At 40.5% G+C, this 16,859-nt stretch overlaps 1 protein-coding gene across 2 annotated transcripts in view; it reads right to left on the bottom strand.

The window, feature by feature from the left end:
• The window catches only part of LOC134906045 (protein FAM240B-like), a 266,635-nt gene that overhangs the window by 145,912 nt on the left and 103,864 nt on the right, over positions 1-16,859 (bottom strand). Inside the window, exons 1-3 of one of the 2 annotated variants that reach the window (XM_063914692.1) lie at positions 15,123-15,180; positions 14,819-14,911; positions 1,239-1,381 (exon numbers count right to left, since the gene is read on the bottom strand). In XM_063914692.1, coding sequence (XP_063770762.1) covers positions 1,239-1,378 — 140 coding nt within the window. In that variant the 5' untranslated portion in view covers positions 1,379-1,381; positions 14,819-14,911; positions 15,123-15,180. Of the gene's footprint in view, positions 1-1,238; positions 1,382-14,818; positions 14,912-15,122; positions 15,181-16,859 lie in introns of those variants that run through there. The other variant, XM_063914683.1, reaches the window with a different exon arrangement.

Below are 16,859 nucleotides of genomic sequence, written 5' to 3'. Positions count from 1 at the left end.
TGGAATTTGGTTTAGGTATATTTATAACAATTTAATTGAAAGCCAAAAAATGGCACTTCAACTTATTGAATACATCTAGAACTAATGTAAGTGTAGATTGCTTTGATCTCTACATGTGACATAATAACTGTTGCCATTGTTACAATTAATGATTTTTCACCTGTTGTTCATTTAAAATAGTAGTAGTGATAATGATAATAATAACAATAATAATAATAATAATAATAATCTATATATTAATTCTATAAGATTTTTACTGTGAGACCTATTTTGAGAGAATGGCTAAATGTAAAAATATCGTTGAGGCATCAAAATAAAGGTCTTCAATTAAATTGAGGCAATGGTTTGGGCATCGCGGGGTGGGTAAGTTCCCATATAAAGTCTATGGGATAAACGTGCATGAGCAAGTTTACATTTGTTGCTTGATATGACTTTATTCTTTAAAAAAAAACGACTGTAACCGTCGAATCCGATGGATTTGCTCTAGTAATAATAATAATAATAATAATAATAATAATAATAATAATAATAGTATAGCCAATGCATTCCCAATTGGTTTCAACATCCTAGGTCCAGCTGCATGCAGAGCCGTATCTAGACTTTTTGGTGCCCTGTGCCAGAGGGAGAATTGGCCCCCTCCCCCCCATTTTTTTTAATTAGAAACATAAGGTGCATGCCTTGTGGGGAAGGGGCATGACAAGATTGAGCCCAGAGAAGCTCATGGTATCATTCCCCTTCCCACAGATATCTCAATGAATAGATTATCTGACTGTACTGCCACAAGCAATGGGTTCGAATACCAGGTATGTCAGCATCTTGAAATGTAATAAAGGACAGTGTGACTGAATAACAAAGAAATATCAGTTTGAGTTCATGAATGTTGTATAGGAATTAGCAACAGAAGGGGTCAGGATAGGAGACAGGGATGGTCAGGAGATGCTGGGCTTCAAAAACAGGGGAATCTGCAAGTGAAAGTAATTAAAACAGATAATTGACAAGTGCTGCCAACAGCACCCCCTACCCTGCATCGCTATGTGCGGTGCCCCCTCCGCACACACCTAGTTACGGCCCTGGTTGCATGTACTATGTTTCAATATAGTGCAGGCCAACGTATCACAGGTGCAGCTTGCAAAGATTATTGGCTACTCTTATTTTAATACATTACTGCTGAAAAGTAATATTTAGCACTTGTGTGTAGACAGTACATTGCCACACTGTGTGAGCAGGGGGTTACTTACCGCTTCAGGGCGCTCCTTTGCTGCCTAGCTGCTTCAATTTGCCGTTCTTCATTTTGTTTTTGAATTCTCTCTTCCCAAGCATTTTTCAGTTCACAAGTTTCCAGAGCAAAAATCTCTACACGTATGTACTGGTTGTTCATGTTCTGTTGGTAAATCAATACGTCAGTGTGAAAATCTACACACTCAGACCAATCGTAAATTACCTTTTTCTTTTAAATGGCTGATATACTAACCTTTCTTTAAAGACATAAGGACTGTCACTGAGTTGGATGTAATGTATGATAAACCGAAACAAAAAAGACACTTAGAAAAACAGCTTATTTTAAATACATATGCTGAGGTGTGCCCATGGCAAGAAGTGTGTAGACCTGCACCAGTTGCACATGCGCCTGGTTTACCTCATACATTACATACCAAAGGCGTATTTATAGTGGGTGCAAGATGCATGGGGCCCATAGGCCCATGGGTCGAGGGGGGCCCACACTGCACACCCTGCACCCATATATATTATACTTGTCCCTCAGAGTTCCTCGGCGGCAACCGATGCTGCAGACATAAATCACCTGGAAAATGGCCATATCAAGCAACAGATGTGTCACCATGTTTCTGGAGACCTGCAAATAAACAGTAGACTACAGCATAAACCTACAGTCTGCTTGCTGCCAAAGAGGAAGGGGCCCAGGTGTGTTACGTTCCTGATGCTCAGAACTGGAGAGATGTTGCGAGGTGAGTTCAGAGCACCAGGACGCAACGCTGAACTAAGGAGTGGTACGAGAATAGCCCCTAGCACCCTACCTCCGTTGTCTTACCCGTGTGGTCAATTCACGCCTGAGTGACTATGGTTTCTTGGGCCCACGGCAGCCGCGTTTGAAGGGCGGATTAGGTCTGCCCAACTCCGATGCCCCCAGGTCTTAGCGTGAGACAAAGCGTGAACCGAGACAGGATAATAACAAGGGGACCTCTAACTAAAACAAACAGAAGCTAGGGGCTACTAACTACCCTGAAACTAAATATATGTGCGGCACGCCGCCAAAAGGAAAAGAACAACAAAAGATACCACTGTCCGTTCCCCCACACGGCACCGCCGAGTTCTGGGGAGGACAGTGAAAAGCGGAAACCTCCGCAAAAGCCACCAACACAAAGGTAATACAAGAATTAAGCGGCCTAGGCTGCAACTCGCGGCAGAAGCCGCTACTCACAAACCGGGAGAGAACCCCAAGTAACGAGATCCCACGGATGACTGCAACAGGTTCGTTTTGGACAGGAAGGATTCCCAGGACCGGCTTCAGAACTCCAGGACACGGGAGCACAGGGAGCAGGATCGACCAGATACAGCTAAACCAGGAACAGACGTTACCAGGCAGGAACAGCATACAGGAAGCTATCACCGGCGTCTGTGCCAGGTAGTGAGGGAGAATTTAACAGGGAACCCTCCAATAGCTGCAGCGAAGCCTGATTAGTAATGTCGTGCAGCTGCACGACCAGAGTTAACAGGTGTAATGATTAGCAGGAAGCAACGGGGAACGCGGAAGTCAGTGGCGTCCCCGTTGCTAAGGGTCCGGCGGCTAAGCGCGCACGGCGTCCTAGCGTTGCTAGGGACCCGGCGGCTCAGCGCGCATGGCGTCCTAGCATTGCTAGGGACCCGGCGGCTCAGCGCGCACGGCGTACCAGTGTTGCTAGGCGCCGGGCGGGCAGGGAAGGAGGTGCGGCGGCCGTGAGCATCGCTCGGAAACAGACCGAGCGGCGCCGTGGACCGCGGCACCTAACAAGGTGTTCCTGGGCAGTGACTGGGAGGTGGCCTGAGGTGAATGCAAAATAAGGCCATCTCATGGGCATTTTATGGGAGTGCCAGGGGTGTGGCTGCGTGTACCCAAAGCAGATCCCCAGTCACAGAGTCTATGTTTAGAGGAATTTCCGAAGGGCAGCCTGCATATGTCAAAGGATTGTGCAAGTGTTGATCAGTTACACTGTCCATCGGCATTGAAAGTGAGCACCTCAGGGCTTGCACAGTAAGGTGCATGCTAATACACAAGGGGAAAACTTAAACAAGCATTTTGTATATTATAGAAGTCACTAATCTGGAATGTGTCACAATCACAACAATTATTGCATCCACTTCTGATCAAACCCTATATCGGCTGCGCTATGGAGGTTTTTAAGTTAATTAAAATCTATTAATGCAAATGTTAAATAACTTTACTTGTACCTGACTGTGTAAGTGTAAATATGTGTATGAATTTTGCCTGATGCTTATGATTCTAATGCAGAGCTGGCTGCAACTTGTAATACGTACTCCCCAGCATATAGCTACATGCATACTCTCCTGTTATGTCTGGGAGAGTGCCAAATGTGACTTACCTAGTGAAGTGGGTGGGTAGAGCCGGGATGACATGTTTGTTGCAACTTAACAAACATGACCCCCCCTTATGTGATGCCCCACTGGATCTCTCTTAGGGGCCCATTTAGCATTGGATATTTGCAGCTTAATCTCCAGAAAAAGAAAAAAAAAACATTTTCAGGGGTTAACCGCAAATATTTAGTCTCTCTCTAATATATTACTGAGGGACAACAGCAGCTATCTACGATATCCACAGTGATCCCTCCATTCCCGCCAGCAGCCGCAATCTCCATGAGTTTTATGACAAAATGACAGTAAGAAGCTGGTTGGCTGGTACTTTATCTCCGTCTACTTTATCTCCATCCAAGGCTTAGTAAAGACCCCTTAATTACATATGCAATTATTAATAATGGGACCCTTATACCATACCTCCAAACTGTACCGATTTTGTCAGGACAGTCCCATTTATTGGGGGACTGTCCCGCTGTCCCACCTGTGGGCTGCAGTGTCGCGGGTGGGAGTGGGGGTGGGGGTGGGGGCAGTTGGGAGGCTCCTGTCACTCTACACTGCCTAGCTGAGCAGCAGTGAATAGACACTGCAGCATCTATTCACAAGGAACAGGGGGCCTGGGGGCATGGCCAGCAGCTCACAGAGCACTTGCCATGCACCCACAGTGATGGAAAATGGGGGCGTGGCTCTCGAGTGCGGCACTCCCGTGAAGCCACTCCCCATCTGGCAGCAGCACGGCGGAGAGCCCCGCTTCCCCGTCTCTTGATGTTGGGAGGTATGCTTAGATTAGTTATTAAAATTACGTAATATGGTATCAGAGTCAAAGAAATTGAATGAAGGCATTTCTTAATGTAGGTCACAAATCACTAAGTTTGATTGTGTGCAATTTGGTGCATGCAATAGATTCACATGGATTTGCAACTTATTTGCATGTTTAATATAGGTCGGAAGTTTTATTAAAATCTATAATGGTTGAGGTTATGACTTGGAAATATAGTATACTAGCTGTTCTACCCGTTCTTCACACTGGAGTTTCTGATTTCACGGTTGTAAATATAAATGAGTGTAAAAAATTTGGTAAATCTATAGAGCAGTAAACTTGAGACGTATCAATGTAAGTAAATGTTAATCCATTGTTCTTGGCGTTACCCGATGAGCACCCGTAGCAGATACAGTAAAAAGTGACAGAACCATAGTTTATTAAATTCTACACACTGGAGGTGCAATCCAAATTTTGTTCTGATTGGCCGTTTGGGCGTTATCGTTCACGCAACCAAGTAATTATGTCAACCACCGTTCATAGCCTTAGGGGAGGTTTATTAAAATTCAATTACGTAGTTTTCCTATTTCACACCTGAAGAATACCTATGTTAAATTTCAGCTTCCTTACATATCGGGAAGTAAGAGACAAATTAGTGATCAGTCAGTTAGTCAGTGAGTTAGTGAGAGCTTTCACATTTATATATATAGATAACAATGTTACATTTAAAAGAGATATGCAACTTAAAGTAATAACGACACTTTAGTACACACTATGTACTATCTGGATAAAAGTGATTTGTGTACACAGAGCCTTATTCAGCTTCAGTTACATAATTGGAAAATCGCAAATCTGCAGACTGCACATGTACTGCAAATGCATTGCGCGTGTGCAAAGGCTAAATTGCCATCGCAATTTAGTAAAATGCGATAGCAATTTAATAGACAGGTAGTGACTGTTTGTGGGGAGTAGTTGGAAAAATGCAGGCTGATCATGGCCGTTTTCGGGGTGTGTATCTAACGTCTATTGCAATGGATTGCGACTAAAAACATGGCACCAGTGCGACTGCATTCCCATTATTCTGAATAGCCCTGGGTAAACCGCAATTGTCGATGGTTCTCGATTTCTGCATATGCATCACAATTCTGAGATTGCATAAGCAATTTTGCAATTGCATCTGTGGGCATCTTTTTACTTTCTGGGCGGCTCTTCACATGTGGTTATTAGCAGAAGCAGGATTGGGAAAATCGCAATGTCTGTCTCAATAGCGATCCAAGCTGAATGAGGTCCACAGTACGCAAACTATGTACTGTTTGGACTTATTCTGGTCTGTATCTCGATAGGATAAACTCTGGTGGTCTTGCAGAAGTGGTCGCATAATGCAGCTATTAAATTTGATCAATACAAGGTTTTTCCATTAAAAATGTAGTTTTTGCCTATTTATATGTTTGCATAACTATATGCTCATGTGAAGACTTGTTTTAATTGGCATAAGAAAATACGCTTTGTTTTATGTAAATACCAAATATCCACTGCACCCATGAAACTCAATATTCTTCCATGATGCTTCAAGACAAAGCACTTTCCATGATGAGACACTCTACAGTGGGACCTGCAGGCTTTATCCAGCTATACAGACAACAGAAAAGATCCTGACCTATCTGACATCGAGTATACGGGATGTAGTCACCAAGCTGGCACTCGCGACCCCCGCGGTCATGATGCTGGCACCAGAATCCCGACACCTGACGGAATGCCAGCACTGGAATCCCGACCTCCAGGATGCCAAACGGAAGTATGCCAGGTAGGGTTAGGGTTAGGCTGCAGGGGGAAGGTTAGGGTTAGGTTGCGGGAGAAGGGTTAGGTTTAGACTGCGGGGAGGGAGGGTTAGGGTTAGGCTGCGGGAGAAGGGTTAGAATTAGGCTACAGGGGGAGGGTTAGGGTTAGGCTGCGGGAGAAGGGTTAGGGTTAGGCTGCAGGGGGATGGTTAGGGTTAGGCTGCGGGAGAAGGGTTAGAATTAGGCTGCAAGAGGGGAGGGTTAGGGTTAGGCTGTAAGAGGGGAGGGTTAAGGGTAGGGTTAGGATTAGTGTTCATTTAGTATGTAGTCCCTGTCGGGATTGAGATCAGTCGGGATGCCGGGGTCAGTATCAGATGAACCCAACCCGAGTATACACAGATCCCTGCCTGTACCCAATGACTTTATTCCACAAGGACTATTTGAATGCATTCTGTATTGAAGCTTCGAGCAGTGCTGTTCACGCGCATGCGTATGTAATTGGCGATACTTATGTTTTATATTATGGAATAAATAGCTCTTTGTGCTTTGGAACCACATGATCAAAATGCACTACATAATTTGCGGCAAAATCCAAGGCTTTAACAATAACATACTGTATGTGTTTTGTACACTACTTTTACATTCTATTTTTTAGCATACAATGTGGTCAGCATCATCAACAGCAATAGATGCAGTTGACATGTACAGTAAGCAAGCAGAGTGAACAAGCAGTGGGAAAACCCTCTAGAATACTTGGCTGTATAGAAAGAATACTCTGTAAAACTGTGGAGGCCCTATCTCCAAGCAGACATTGATAAAATAGAATAATTTTAGAGAATGGCTACTAAAATGATGCATGAGCTGCATAACATAACTTATCAGGATAAACTTGACAAGCAGAATAAGAACAGACAAAGGACACAGGTAATATGATAGAAATATTTAAAAATATCAAAAGTGTTTGTGGTTCTGAAAGGCAGTTTTAAAAAAATATCTCGATAAAGGGGAGTCTGGATATACTTTGAAGTTGGAGGGAGAATGAAATGTAATATAAGGAAATGTAATAGCCTCCCCGCACTTATTCAAATTAACTGAAGAGTATAAATGGGATATAGTGTAAATATATTTGTACCCTCTTCAGGAATGTTCAGGAGACTCCTGAATTTTAGGGTGTCCCCATGGACTCCTAGGAGAGCAGGTCACCCTTCCCTTGGGGTGAAATTAGTGGGATGGGGGTAGTGATGACACATCTCTCAGTAAATTGTGTAATCGTGGCCCTGTCCTAACCCCCCCAAGAAAAAAACTGAAATACACAAAAAATGGAAATCTAGATGGACAGTTCTTTTCTGTTATCAAATCTTACTTTTTTAATCAGTAGCATCCCTAGAGGTGTGTGGGCCGCATCAGATGACACAATTTGAGGGGGTGACACCACAATAACAAAGCTGCTCTGCTGCTTTGGTGTCACCTCGGATAGTGTCACCGAGCTGCTATGATGAATGATGTGTACATTCACATTGTGTCCGTGTAGTGTTAGAGGCTGGTGGTTGCCCAGCAGCTCCCGCAGTCATAGACAAGATTGGAGGCGTGACTTGCAGGTCACACCCTGAAAATTTCATGGATCAAGGGGTGTGACTTCCTGGCTGAATGTGTGCAGGGTGCTGGGGTATGTATGATGGGGGTGCTGAGATAATTACGGCACACTAGGTGACACCCCCCAAGTGACACCGCTGTGTTTACTGTATGATTGTGCTATACTTGCATACGATAATGTTTGCAATATTGCAGTATCTTTGTTTCCAATCTCCAAAGCAGCTACCTTCACACACCACTGCCGATACTATACCTTAAGGCAGCTTCAGCTAATTAAATAAATGAGTCTTCACTATAATGTTAATAAAAACAAATAGACTGCACTTAAACATTTTGGAACCCATGGAGCACTGAACAGAAGAGACAGTCAGAGCAATATGCACCCCACTGCCAACACACTAGTCGGTGATGTTCAGAATAAAGATATGTCACTGCTGTGTAATGTGTAGCACACTCGAGGGAAATAACTAAATTAAGGTGGCTATGTGCAAAGGACAACTGCATCTGAGTGTCAGTATTCTTCTAAAGCAATCCTGAGCAATATTTGTGAATTAGGTTACACATATGACGATTTAATATTTAGCATAATGTCATTTCTGCATATGGCTAGTTATGGATAGCACTTTTAAATGGGATCTTTTACAAGGATGTCTGTAGTTTTAAAACATGACTCCTCAATATATATGTCTCTTAGGTAAATATTCATTCAAACACTAATGTGATTAGAACTTGTCCAGCTGTCGTCAGGGATTACAGTACTAGTACAGTATCATAGCCCATTTTACTTGCCCAGTGTCTAATTAACACCCTTGTATTTCAATATATTAATGTCAACAAGTTACATAATTGTCACGTAATTGCTGTGAAGAGTGCATTTATATAATAAAGACAGATGCATATGGGAGCTTTGCAGTTTAGTGGATTATGTTCCTTTTTACTGTATTTTAATGTAGTTACTAAATTATGTCCATGGCCACATTCCACTCAAGGACATTTATATAGGAGATTACTCAATATTTTACAATACTCTCCTTGGGGAATCATGGGTGCTGACGTAGTATCACCGACGTTTGGGGCTGCTAACAAAAATCAGCAAGCCCGGAGCTACCGTAGGTGTGGCAACATTTACTCGCGCCGATTCGCGAGTGGTGAGCTAATTGAAAAAGCCCCATAGTTTGTCCAGGTACAAATCTGTTGGGGTTGAGAATGGGTGACCGGCGATTGGGGTCCTTCTGGTCACCATACCGACGCCGGGATCCTGGGGATTAGAATGCCAGCAGAAGGAGGGGGCGAGTGCAATGAGGGCCTTGCGGGCTCGGGGCATGCCGACTGTCGGGATTTTGAGGGAGCGGGATGAAGGCGTCCATAAACAGAATGCTTTTTTAAAATTAATTTAAGGCTGTCATGTTCTAACAATCATGAGAATGTCAAATATGTGGACTTTTTCAATTTTTTACTTTAATGATTCTTTTTTTTACATCTTTATTCTTTTGAATCAACCAGAACCTGGTGAATAATATATGAGCATGCAATATCATAGGCAGATGTCATAGTCACAAGTCCTGACAATAGGGACACTGAGTCAGAAATGATCTGGAATTCACTAAATCCAGATAATGTACTAATTGATATTGCTGCCCATCACCGCCCATCGCAGCGATGCTAATTGCATATGCACTTAGGTATGCAGTTACTATTAAGAAGGACAGCTCTTTCGATAAGAGCTGTCCTTTGTGATCTCCAGGTGGCCCTGGACTTCCAGGTTTATGACCAGGGAGTCGTTCTGGGCATGTGCAGAGTGACAGGTCGGCTGCGGGGCATGCTGGGAGGGATCCGATGGGACAAATTTGTTGAGGTCTCAACAACCTTTCATAGAAAAGGAAGGTATGATACTGGTCTGTAGTTGGTCATTCAGTCGAGGTCTAAGTTAGGTTTTTAAGAAGAGGTCTAACAATTGCTTCTTTTGGTTCAGGAAAAATGCCTGTCTGCAAAGAGCATTGAACAATTTTTGTGAATACAGGGCCAATTATCCCCATACACCCTATTAGATGCAGCCTTGTAAAGTTGCTTCAATTTGCACAATCCTTCTCTATTGCAATTTGGACTTTCAGTGGTCTTTATGCTAATAAATTTAGTCAGGACACTTATGCACTGAAAAAAATAATACAAAATAAGAGCTTTCCATATTTAAATAATCAGTGCTTTATTCACAGACAGGAAGGATGCACTATTAAGTTTTTAGCTTCCCTGTACTTGAAGAATGATTTCCATAGGCAGATCAGCATGAGTAAAACTTAACATGATTATGTTGGTAGGTCATCAAGCCTGATTACTGTGCAATGTGACATCTCTCTCTTCTAGTGTATCTGACAGCAATCACACTCCTGCTGAGTAATGCTAAAAGAATCAGGAATGAAGAGCCATTATGATGTTTAATTTGTTCTGAGACAGTTTCTCATCATTTTGTGAATTCTCATTCTATATTTCTTTATTGATTGGGTGTTGAAAGGTTTCTTTAGATAAAGGTGTCTATACCTCAGTAGATATCATATTTGAATATAGAAAAATATTATAGTTCCAAATGTTTAATGTTTTTGCCTTTTACATATTACATTACCATAGGTTTTGCAATAGGAAATGTTGATCTGTCCTAATTTCTGACTATTGGGGACTGTTCACACTGTATTTCATTAGTGGTGTATAATACTACATGTTAATTTCTCCTATAGAAAATATAGCTAAATAAGGCTTTAAAATATATATTAAATGCATAAAATGTTAATGGGTCTTATTAAAGGTAGGTGGGTAAATTATGGCGTTCCTTACTTGCACAGGAGCTGAGAGGCCTGCAGCTATAGAAATGACAATAACTAGAGAGTAATACTGTGTAATACTACAGTATGTAAAGTCTGTGAAAACAGAAATCTATTAAAGGATTTGATTGGGTAAATGTTATATTGCAAAATATACATATTAAATTTACATATACCATTTATTTTATACTACAGTAAAAAAAAATCACATATGATTTAGGAGTCGGACAGTGGATCCCAGGCTTTTTTGAATCATGGCGCCCTAGAGCTTCAGAATTTTTTCATGGCACCCCCAGATCAAACGTTTCTTATTAAAAAAATTTTTTAAAAAAATATTAAATTAAGTAAATTGTGTTTAGAATGTTATCCTCAGGTTCAATTGTATGATGAGGGACAAGATTTGCTTCTGTTAGTCCACATATTTTATGATTCACAGCCACCAGCACTGGTTTTGACTTTTACATTGACCATAAATAATTTGAATTGGTCCAGGATACCTAGGCACACAGTTTGAGAACCACTGATTTAGAATGTTATTGATGATAAATAATAATATAAGGCTGCAATATAATTATGGCACATTAACAACAATAAGTGACCCCAATATAGCATGTTATTCCCTGTATTGCCATATTGGGCATGTAAGGACGTTCATTCTCCAATCAGTAGCACTATGGGTAAACCCGTACATCCTGACCTGTAGTTGTTCTCCCCTTGAATTTATCTGACAAGTCTCCCACTCACTTGATGCACACAGTATATAAAGAACTTAGAAAACTTATCACAAGACTCTTACCGAAGTTCTTTAAATGGTTTTCTCCGTTTTTCTTTTTCAATTGTTACAGAAAGCTATATGTTTTTTCTCTGGTTGTGACATTGTGATTTCTCTCAGGAACAAGTGCAGAGCTGTGTACAGTTCATCATTAGTCAAACTGATGTTGTCCTTGGTGCATTCATTGGGAAAATACATCACTGCACACACCGGGCCCAGATCATATGCTCACATCAGCCAATAAATATTTCAGCAGCAGGATGGTGTACAACTCATTACAGCTAACACTGACATGATTAAAGTAAATTGACTGTAAAATTTTATACTGAAAAACCTACAGCTACACTGTAAATCTAAAGGCACATTGTGAATAGTGAGCATGAATTCATTGAGTCACCTTATTAGTTACCATATGTGCTAGTAAAAACTTTTTAAAAGGCTCTCCCATGTGTTGAATAGACAGGTTTTTGTTTATTGCATCCATATACTGTATAAACAAGTCCTTTAATGAATTTTATTTCAACGTAGAAAAATTGATAGCCAGAGCTGTCTGTCTCTGTTTTGTATTTGAAAGACAGAGTTTTAACCTATAATTGGGATTGACAAGCATTGAGTTTATGGAATTATGAAAATACCACAGTGCTGGACTGTAAGCATAGTTTAGAGACTCTGTGGCATATGTCATTCAATAACAGCTCTGTGCTGTATTCTTTTTTATTAATGCTTGGGGTGACTGGAGTCATGCAGGAGTGCTGCAGATTGCTCAGCCATCATATTATCTGTTACATAGAAGACATTATCAAACCTTCTGGACTTAATAACTACTGTAGTATTGAATCTAGATTCTGCTACACAAGTGAGAGGAAACAACATTTAAAGACCTACCAACAGACATTCAGTTGCAACTTGACCCCTTCTCCCCCTGCTCCCCAGGGCTATATAGAATGAAAAATAAATATGACCTTAATCAGTGATAACATAGCTAGGTGAACTAATAAAAGTCAGGTGTCACCTTTAGGTGTCAATGGAAGTGAAAATGACAATTGACAATAATGAAAGATGAAGTTAAGTATTAATGTAATCCAGTCATAAACTAATATGACTCTGATGGTCTACTAGAGTATGGCATTTAATGATGTCCTTTAATGGACACTGTGATAAGCTGGTTTCTTGAAAATAGAAAACCAATGTAAATCTACACTACACTGGCTGAAAGTACAATGTACAATCCAGACTACAGATGGTAGTGCACATTTTAAGTGCTTGGACCATATTTATAAGTAATTAAAATAGCTAATTATTGCCTTTAGTTCGCATGCATGGCCATTTGTCAGTGCTTACACAAAAGCCAGCCTCCTGGGGTAGGAAACAAAGATCAATTGTGTGTATATATATATATATATATATATATATAAATGCTAATGCCATCCTCTGATGGTGTCATCTATGGGGGACAAGCTCAGAAAAGCTAAGCTTTTCGGAGCTTGATAAATAACTCAACACTGCTGTCCCCATTCAGAACAAGGGGACTTTATTTGTGGTAAAATAACACACTGCAGTTGAAATCTGCAATATCTCGTACATTAACCATTTGGTTAATAGCTCTAATACCTTAAACATGTGGAACAAGACTTTATTGAGTGAAAACTTTTCACTATAAATGAAGAAATTGTTAGCGTAAGTTACCATGAGAATGAGGAAACCCTTGTGCTTGCTGGGAACTTTGGTTTGATGAAACTGTGACCTACAGTAGGAATGAGTTTACAGGGTTTATAGTACTGCAGTGTATAACCACCAGTATCTATCTGTACGCACACATACGAGTATACCTGCATGTGCAATTTGTATTGTATTATGTATACAGTATTGGGGAATGGAAGAGTTACAAAAGTCTAGTAAATAAAAACGTTGTTAGGTGATCATTACCAATTAAATAATGATCTTTGTCTAGAAGATATTATCCATTTTAAACAGAGAAAAGCTGACAGGACATTATCATACCTTCTAATGTGTAAAGTTTCATTATCACCCAAAGTCACAGTATAGTTTAGCACTGAGTCAGTAATCCAATACTAACTACTCAATATTTTTGATGAATTTTCACTTTCTGTATGCATAAAATCAAAACCGAGTTCACTGGCAATTGATTTTGCTCAAAGAAATATGCTTTAAGCATTGAAGCTAATTATAATTTTTGATTAAAACATCAACTCAAACAGAGCAGTCCTGAGAAGTAAATCAGATGCACATATTTCCTAATCTGCTCATCTTCAAACTAGCATAGGCAGGACGGTGAAAGCACAAAAAGTCTTTGTATAACTGCTAAAATATTCTAGGAGCATAAGAGATGAGAGACAGAGACATATGCAGCAAAAGGTGTAATACCACATTTAAACACATTGCTAGTATACCTTCAGACAACTTTTTGAAAATGTTTGAAAATAAATCGATTAATGACTATAAAACTATGAATGTTGTCATTTTATGTAGCTATGCAGAAATGTGTTTTAAATGTGGCCTAACTAATATGAATGGGTGTGGAGCATCAGATCTGCATGAAAAAGGTCTACAGTAATTAGGTCGACCAATAATGGTTGACAGTGTCAAAAGTGACAAATGAAAAGGTCAACATGGCAAAAGGTAGACAGTATTGAAGGTCGACAGGATCAAAAGGTCAACACAAAAAAAGGTTGAAACAACATTTTTACTTTTTTTTTGGTGTTGTTTTCACCATCAAAGCACGTAGAGCCCAAATTAGTGTACCGCTTCACTCGCCATGCTTCGGGTTACTATTCCCAATCGTAGTCCATGTGGATGGTAAAGTATGAAACAGTTCAATAATATGCTAAAAAAAAAGCTGTTGACTGTATGTGTCTACCATATGTCTGTCGACTATTTGAACCTGCCGACCTTTGAAAAGGGTTGACAGGAAGTACTGTTGACCTTGTATATGTTGACATAATGACCATGTCGACCATTGGTGGTCGACCGAATGACTGTCAACCTTTTCATGGTCGACCTATAGCCTGAATAACGATATGAATGGCTACAGATACTTGGGTGCCATGTAAAACACAAAATGCTACCACTTCACATAAAGCAAATAGTGTAAGAACGCATTTCACAAAAACATATAACTATATAATAATGTGTTTTTCTAACTCAGTAATAATTGATTTGGATTGCATTGCTTTTGAAGAAATTGGTCACAAAGTTATTCAGGTTTAATAGGCTACAGAGATTTTTAGGCACCTGGACAGTAAATTATTTGTATGCAGCAGAATGAATGAACAACACTGAGTTCAAAATAATATGATTTCAAATCAGTTTCCATTAAATGAAATTATGTAAAGTTGACATTTAGTTTGCTAAATTAGTTATAATTACTGGTAACAAACTAGACAAATGAAAAATTTATAAAAATATTCAAATAAATTGTCTAAAGTATATTTTGAATATTTTGTATAATTTAAAAGAATACAATAATTAATTGAAGCATGGAATAGAATGCTCTTACCTTAGAAATTAGAACCTAGAAAAACCCCAGAATTGCTCCAATGTTCCTGCTAGTTGTCTGTCCTGCCTTAGTAGGAGGCTCAGTCCCATGGACCTGTTGGAAGTTATATAGTAATTGAAGATATCATGGCAGGACTTGGAATCACATAACAAATATCTGCATGATCTTTTTATTCCATGTCGTTAAGGTTACTCCAACACTGCTCAAAGCTGGCTGAGGACCTTTTTGCAAACACTTTTTGTTTTTTTATAATGCATGCACTGTGTAAACACAGGACTAGTATGCTTTAATGAGACACATTTACCAGCACTTAGTATAAGCCGAGAAGTATTCTTAAAAACATAGCATAGGCGTTTGACTCCATTTTGCACTGTGGATTATATATTTTGCAATGTGAGCCTGGAATGTTGTCCGAACACAGTTGGCTATTGTATTTCACGTGACATCAGAAAATATGTTGTTCTTTAGAACTGTTAATCTAGAGACGCATTCTTCATTATCGCACAACAAACAGTCCTGTCCACAGGAAACAGTAATGTTAATGACCTGTGTCAAAATATTTTTGCTTGAGTGAGATTGACAATGATTTAATTAACAGAAGTGTTGTTATCTGGAATGTTTAATAAGCCTAGGAAGTTTTATGCCCAATACTAACAAAACCAACAAAATATAAGCAAAGGGGTTTTTCTTTATCCATAGCAATTACATTGTATGGACAGGGTCATTAGTTTTGTATTTTAGAGAGCAGACTATTTTCAAGTCATCGAAACAATGTTGTTTTGCTGCTTTGATTACAAAGTAATTATAATGATCTAATTAATCAAACAGATAAATTCTAGAATTTTCTGTATATGCAAACATTTAATTTATTTGATTGTGAATGAATATTATTTTCTCACAAGATATAAATAATTAAGACAATTAGATTTAGTATTAGTATTAAGTATGGTTTTAGGGCCTAATTAAGGTTGGATCGCAAAACTGTGAGTGGCCATTGGTGGTCACCAAATATGCCATGGGAGACCATCGATGGTTTCACCCATCGGTGGTCATCCCTGTTATTTCTGGGAATGACCCGTGGGCCAGTCACAGTCCAGGGGTGTGGCTTCATGGGTGTTGGGGGTGGTGCTATGCTCCGAGCCCTTGCACCTTGATTTTTTTTAAATATTTGTTTATGCTGTGCCATCGCTGGAGGGAAACCATCAGGTTCTCTCCCATCAATGGCAAAAACATTTGACATCGGCCATGAACCATTGATGATTAGGAATCATCAATGGTCGATGGCCATCCGTAGTGCATGCGCCCACATTTACTGCGGTTGACCTGCAGTAAATGCGAATGCCTCTGCCTGTCAATCAGGCAGAGGCATTCATGTGGCAGGAGGGTCGGCATCGCTTAATTTCCAAGTCGGAGACAGAGTGTTGCGGGAGTGGAAACAGGGAAACAGGGGTGGCAGCATCTGAATGGGGGTGTGATCATGATCGTGGCATGGGCTCCGATCAAAAAGATGGCGGTGGCCCTCCCACCATTGCAGACAGGCTGCGCCGGCAGGAGGCTTCCCAACTTTATGTGACTGCACACTAAATTGTGGTGCGATCACAATTAGTGTGTGATCGCAGGGTGGGCGGCGGTTAGCATGCTGGGCGGCCTTGCCCTGCGATGGGCAGATCCCAGCATGCGAGACAAAGGATTGTAAATTCTGCTGAATTTAGCAGAATTTACAATTGATACTGAATAGGGTCTTTAGTCCATGTTGGAACCCCTTTTAATTGTAAGTAGTTTAGAAAACAAATGCAATCTGTTTATGTGAGTACCATGTTGAATTATATTGCTAGGCTGATGAACATGAACATATTAGTCATTCCAGGATGCAGAAAAAATGCCGGCATTTTACCAACAGGCAGAATACCAACACCCATTCGTAATTCCCCTCAGTTGGTGGGTACATGCCACCAACCAAGTAGGAATAGAACCTGTCCCTGTCCCGATGCGTGGTGAGCACAGCAAGCCTTGCGAAGGGACTCGCTGCCTCGCTGCCGGT

Source organism: Pseudophryne corroboree, chromosome 1 (assembly GCF_028390025.1).
Source record: "Pseudophryne corroboree isolate aPseCor3 chromosome 1, aPseCor3.hap2, whole genome shotgun sequence".
NCBI classification, from domain to species: Eukaryota; Metazoa; Chordata; class Amphibia; order Anura; family Myobatrachidae; genus Pseudophryne; species Pseudophryne corroboree.
The sequence above is the reverse complement of the archived record's forward strand: the minus strand, read 5'-3'. Positions and strand labels throughout refer to the sequence as shown.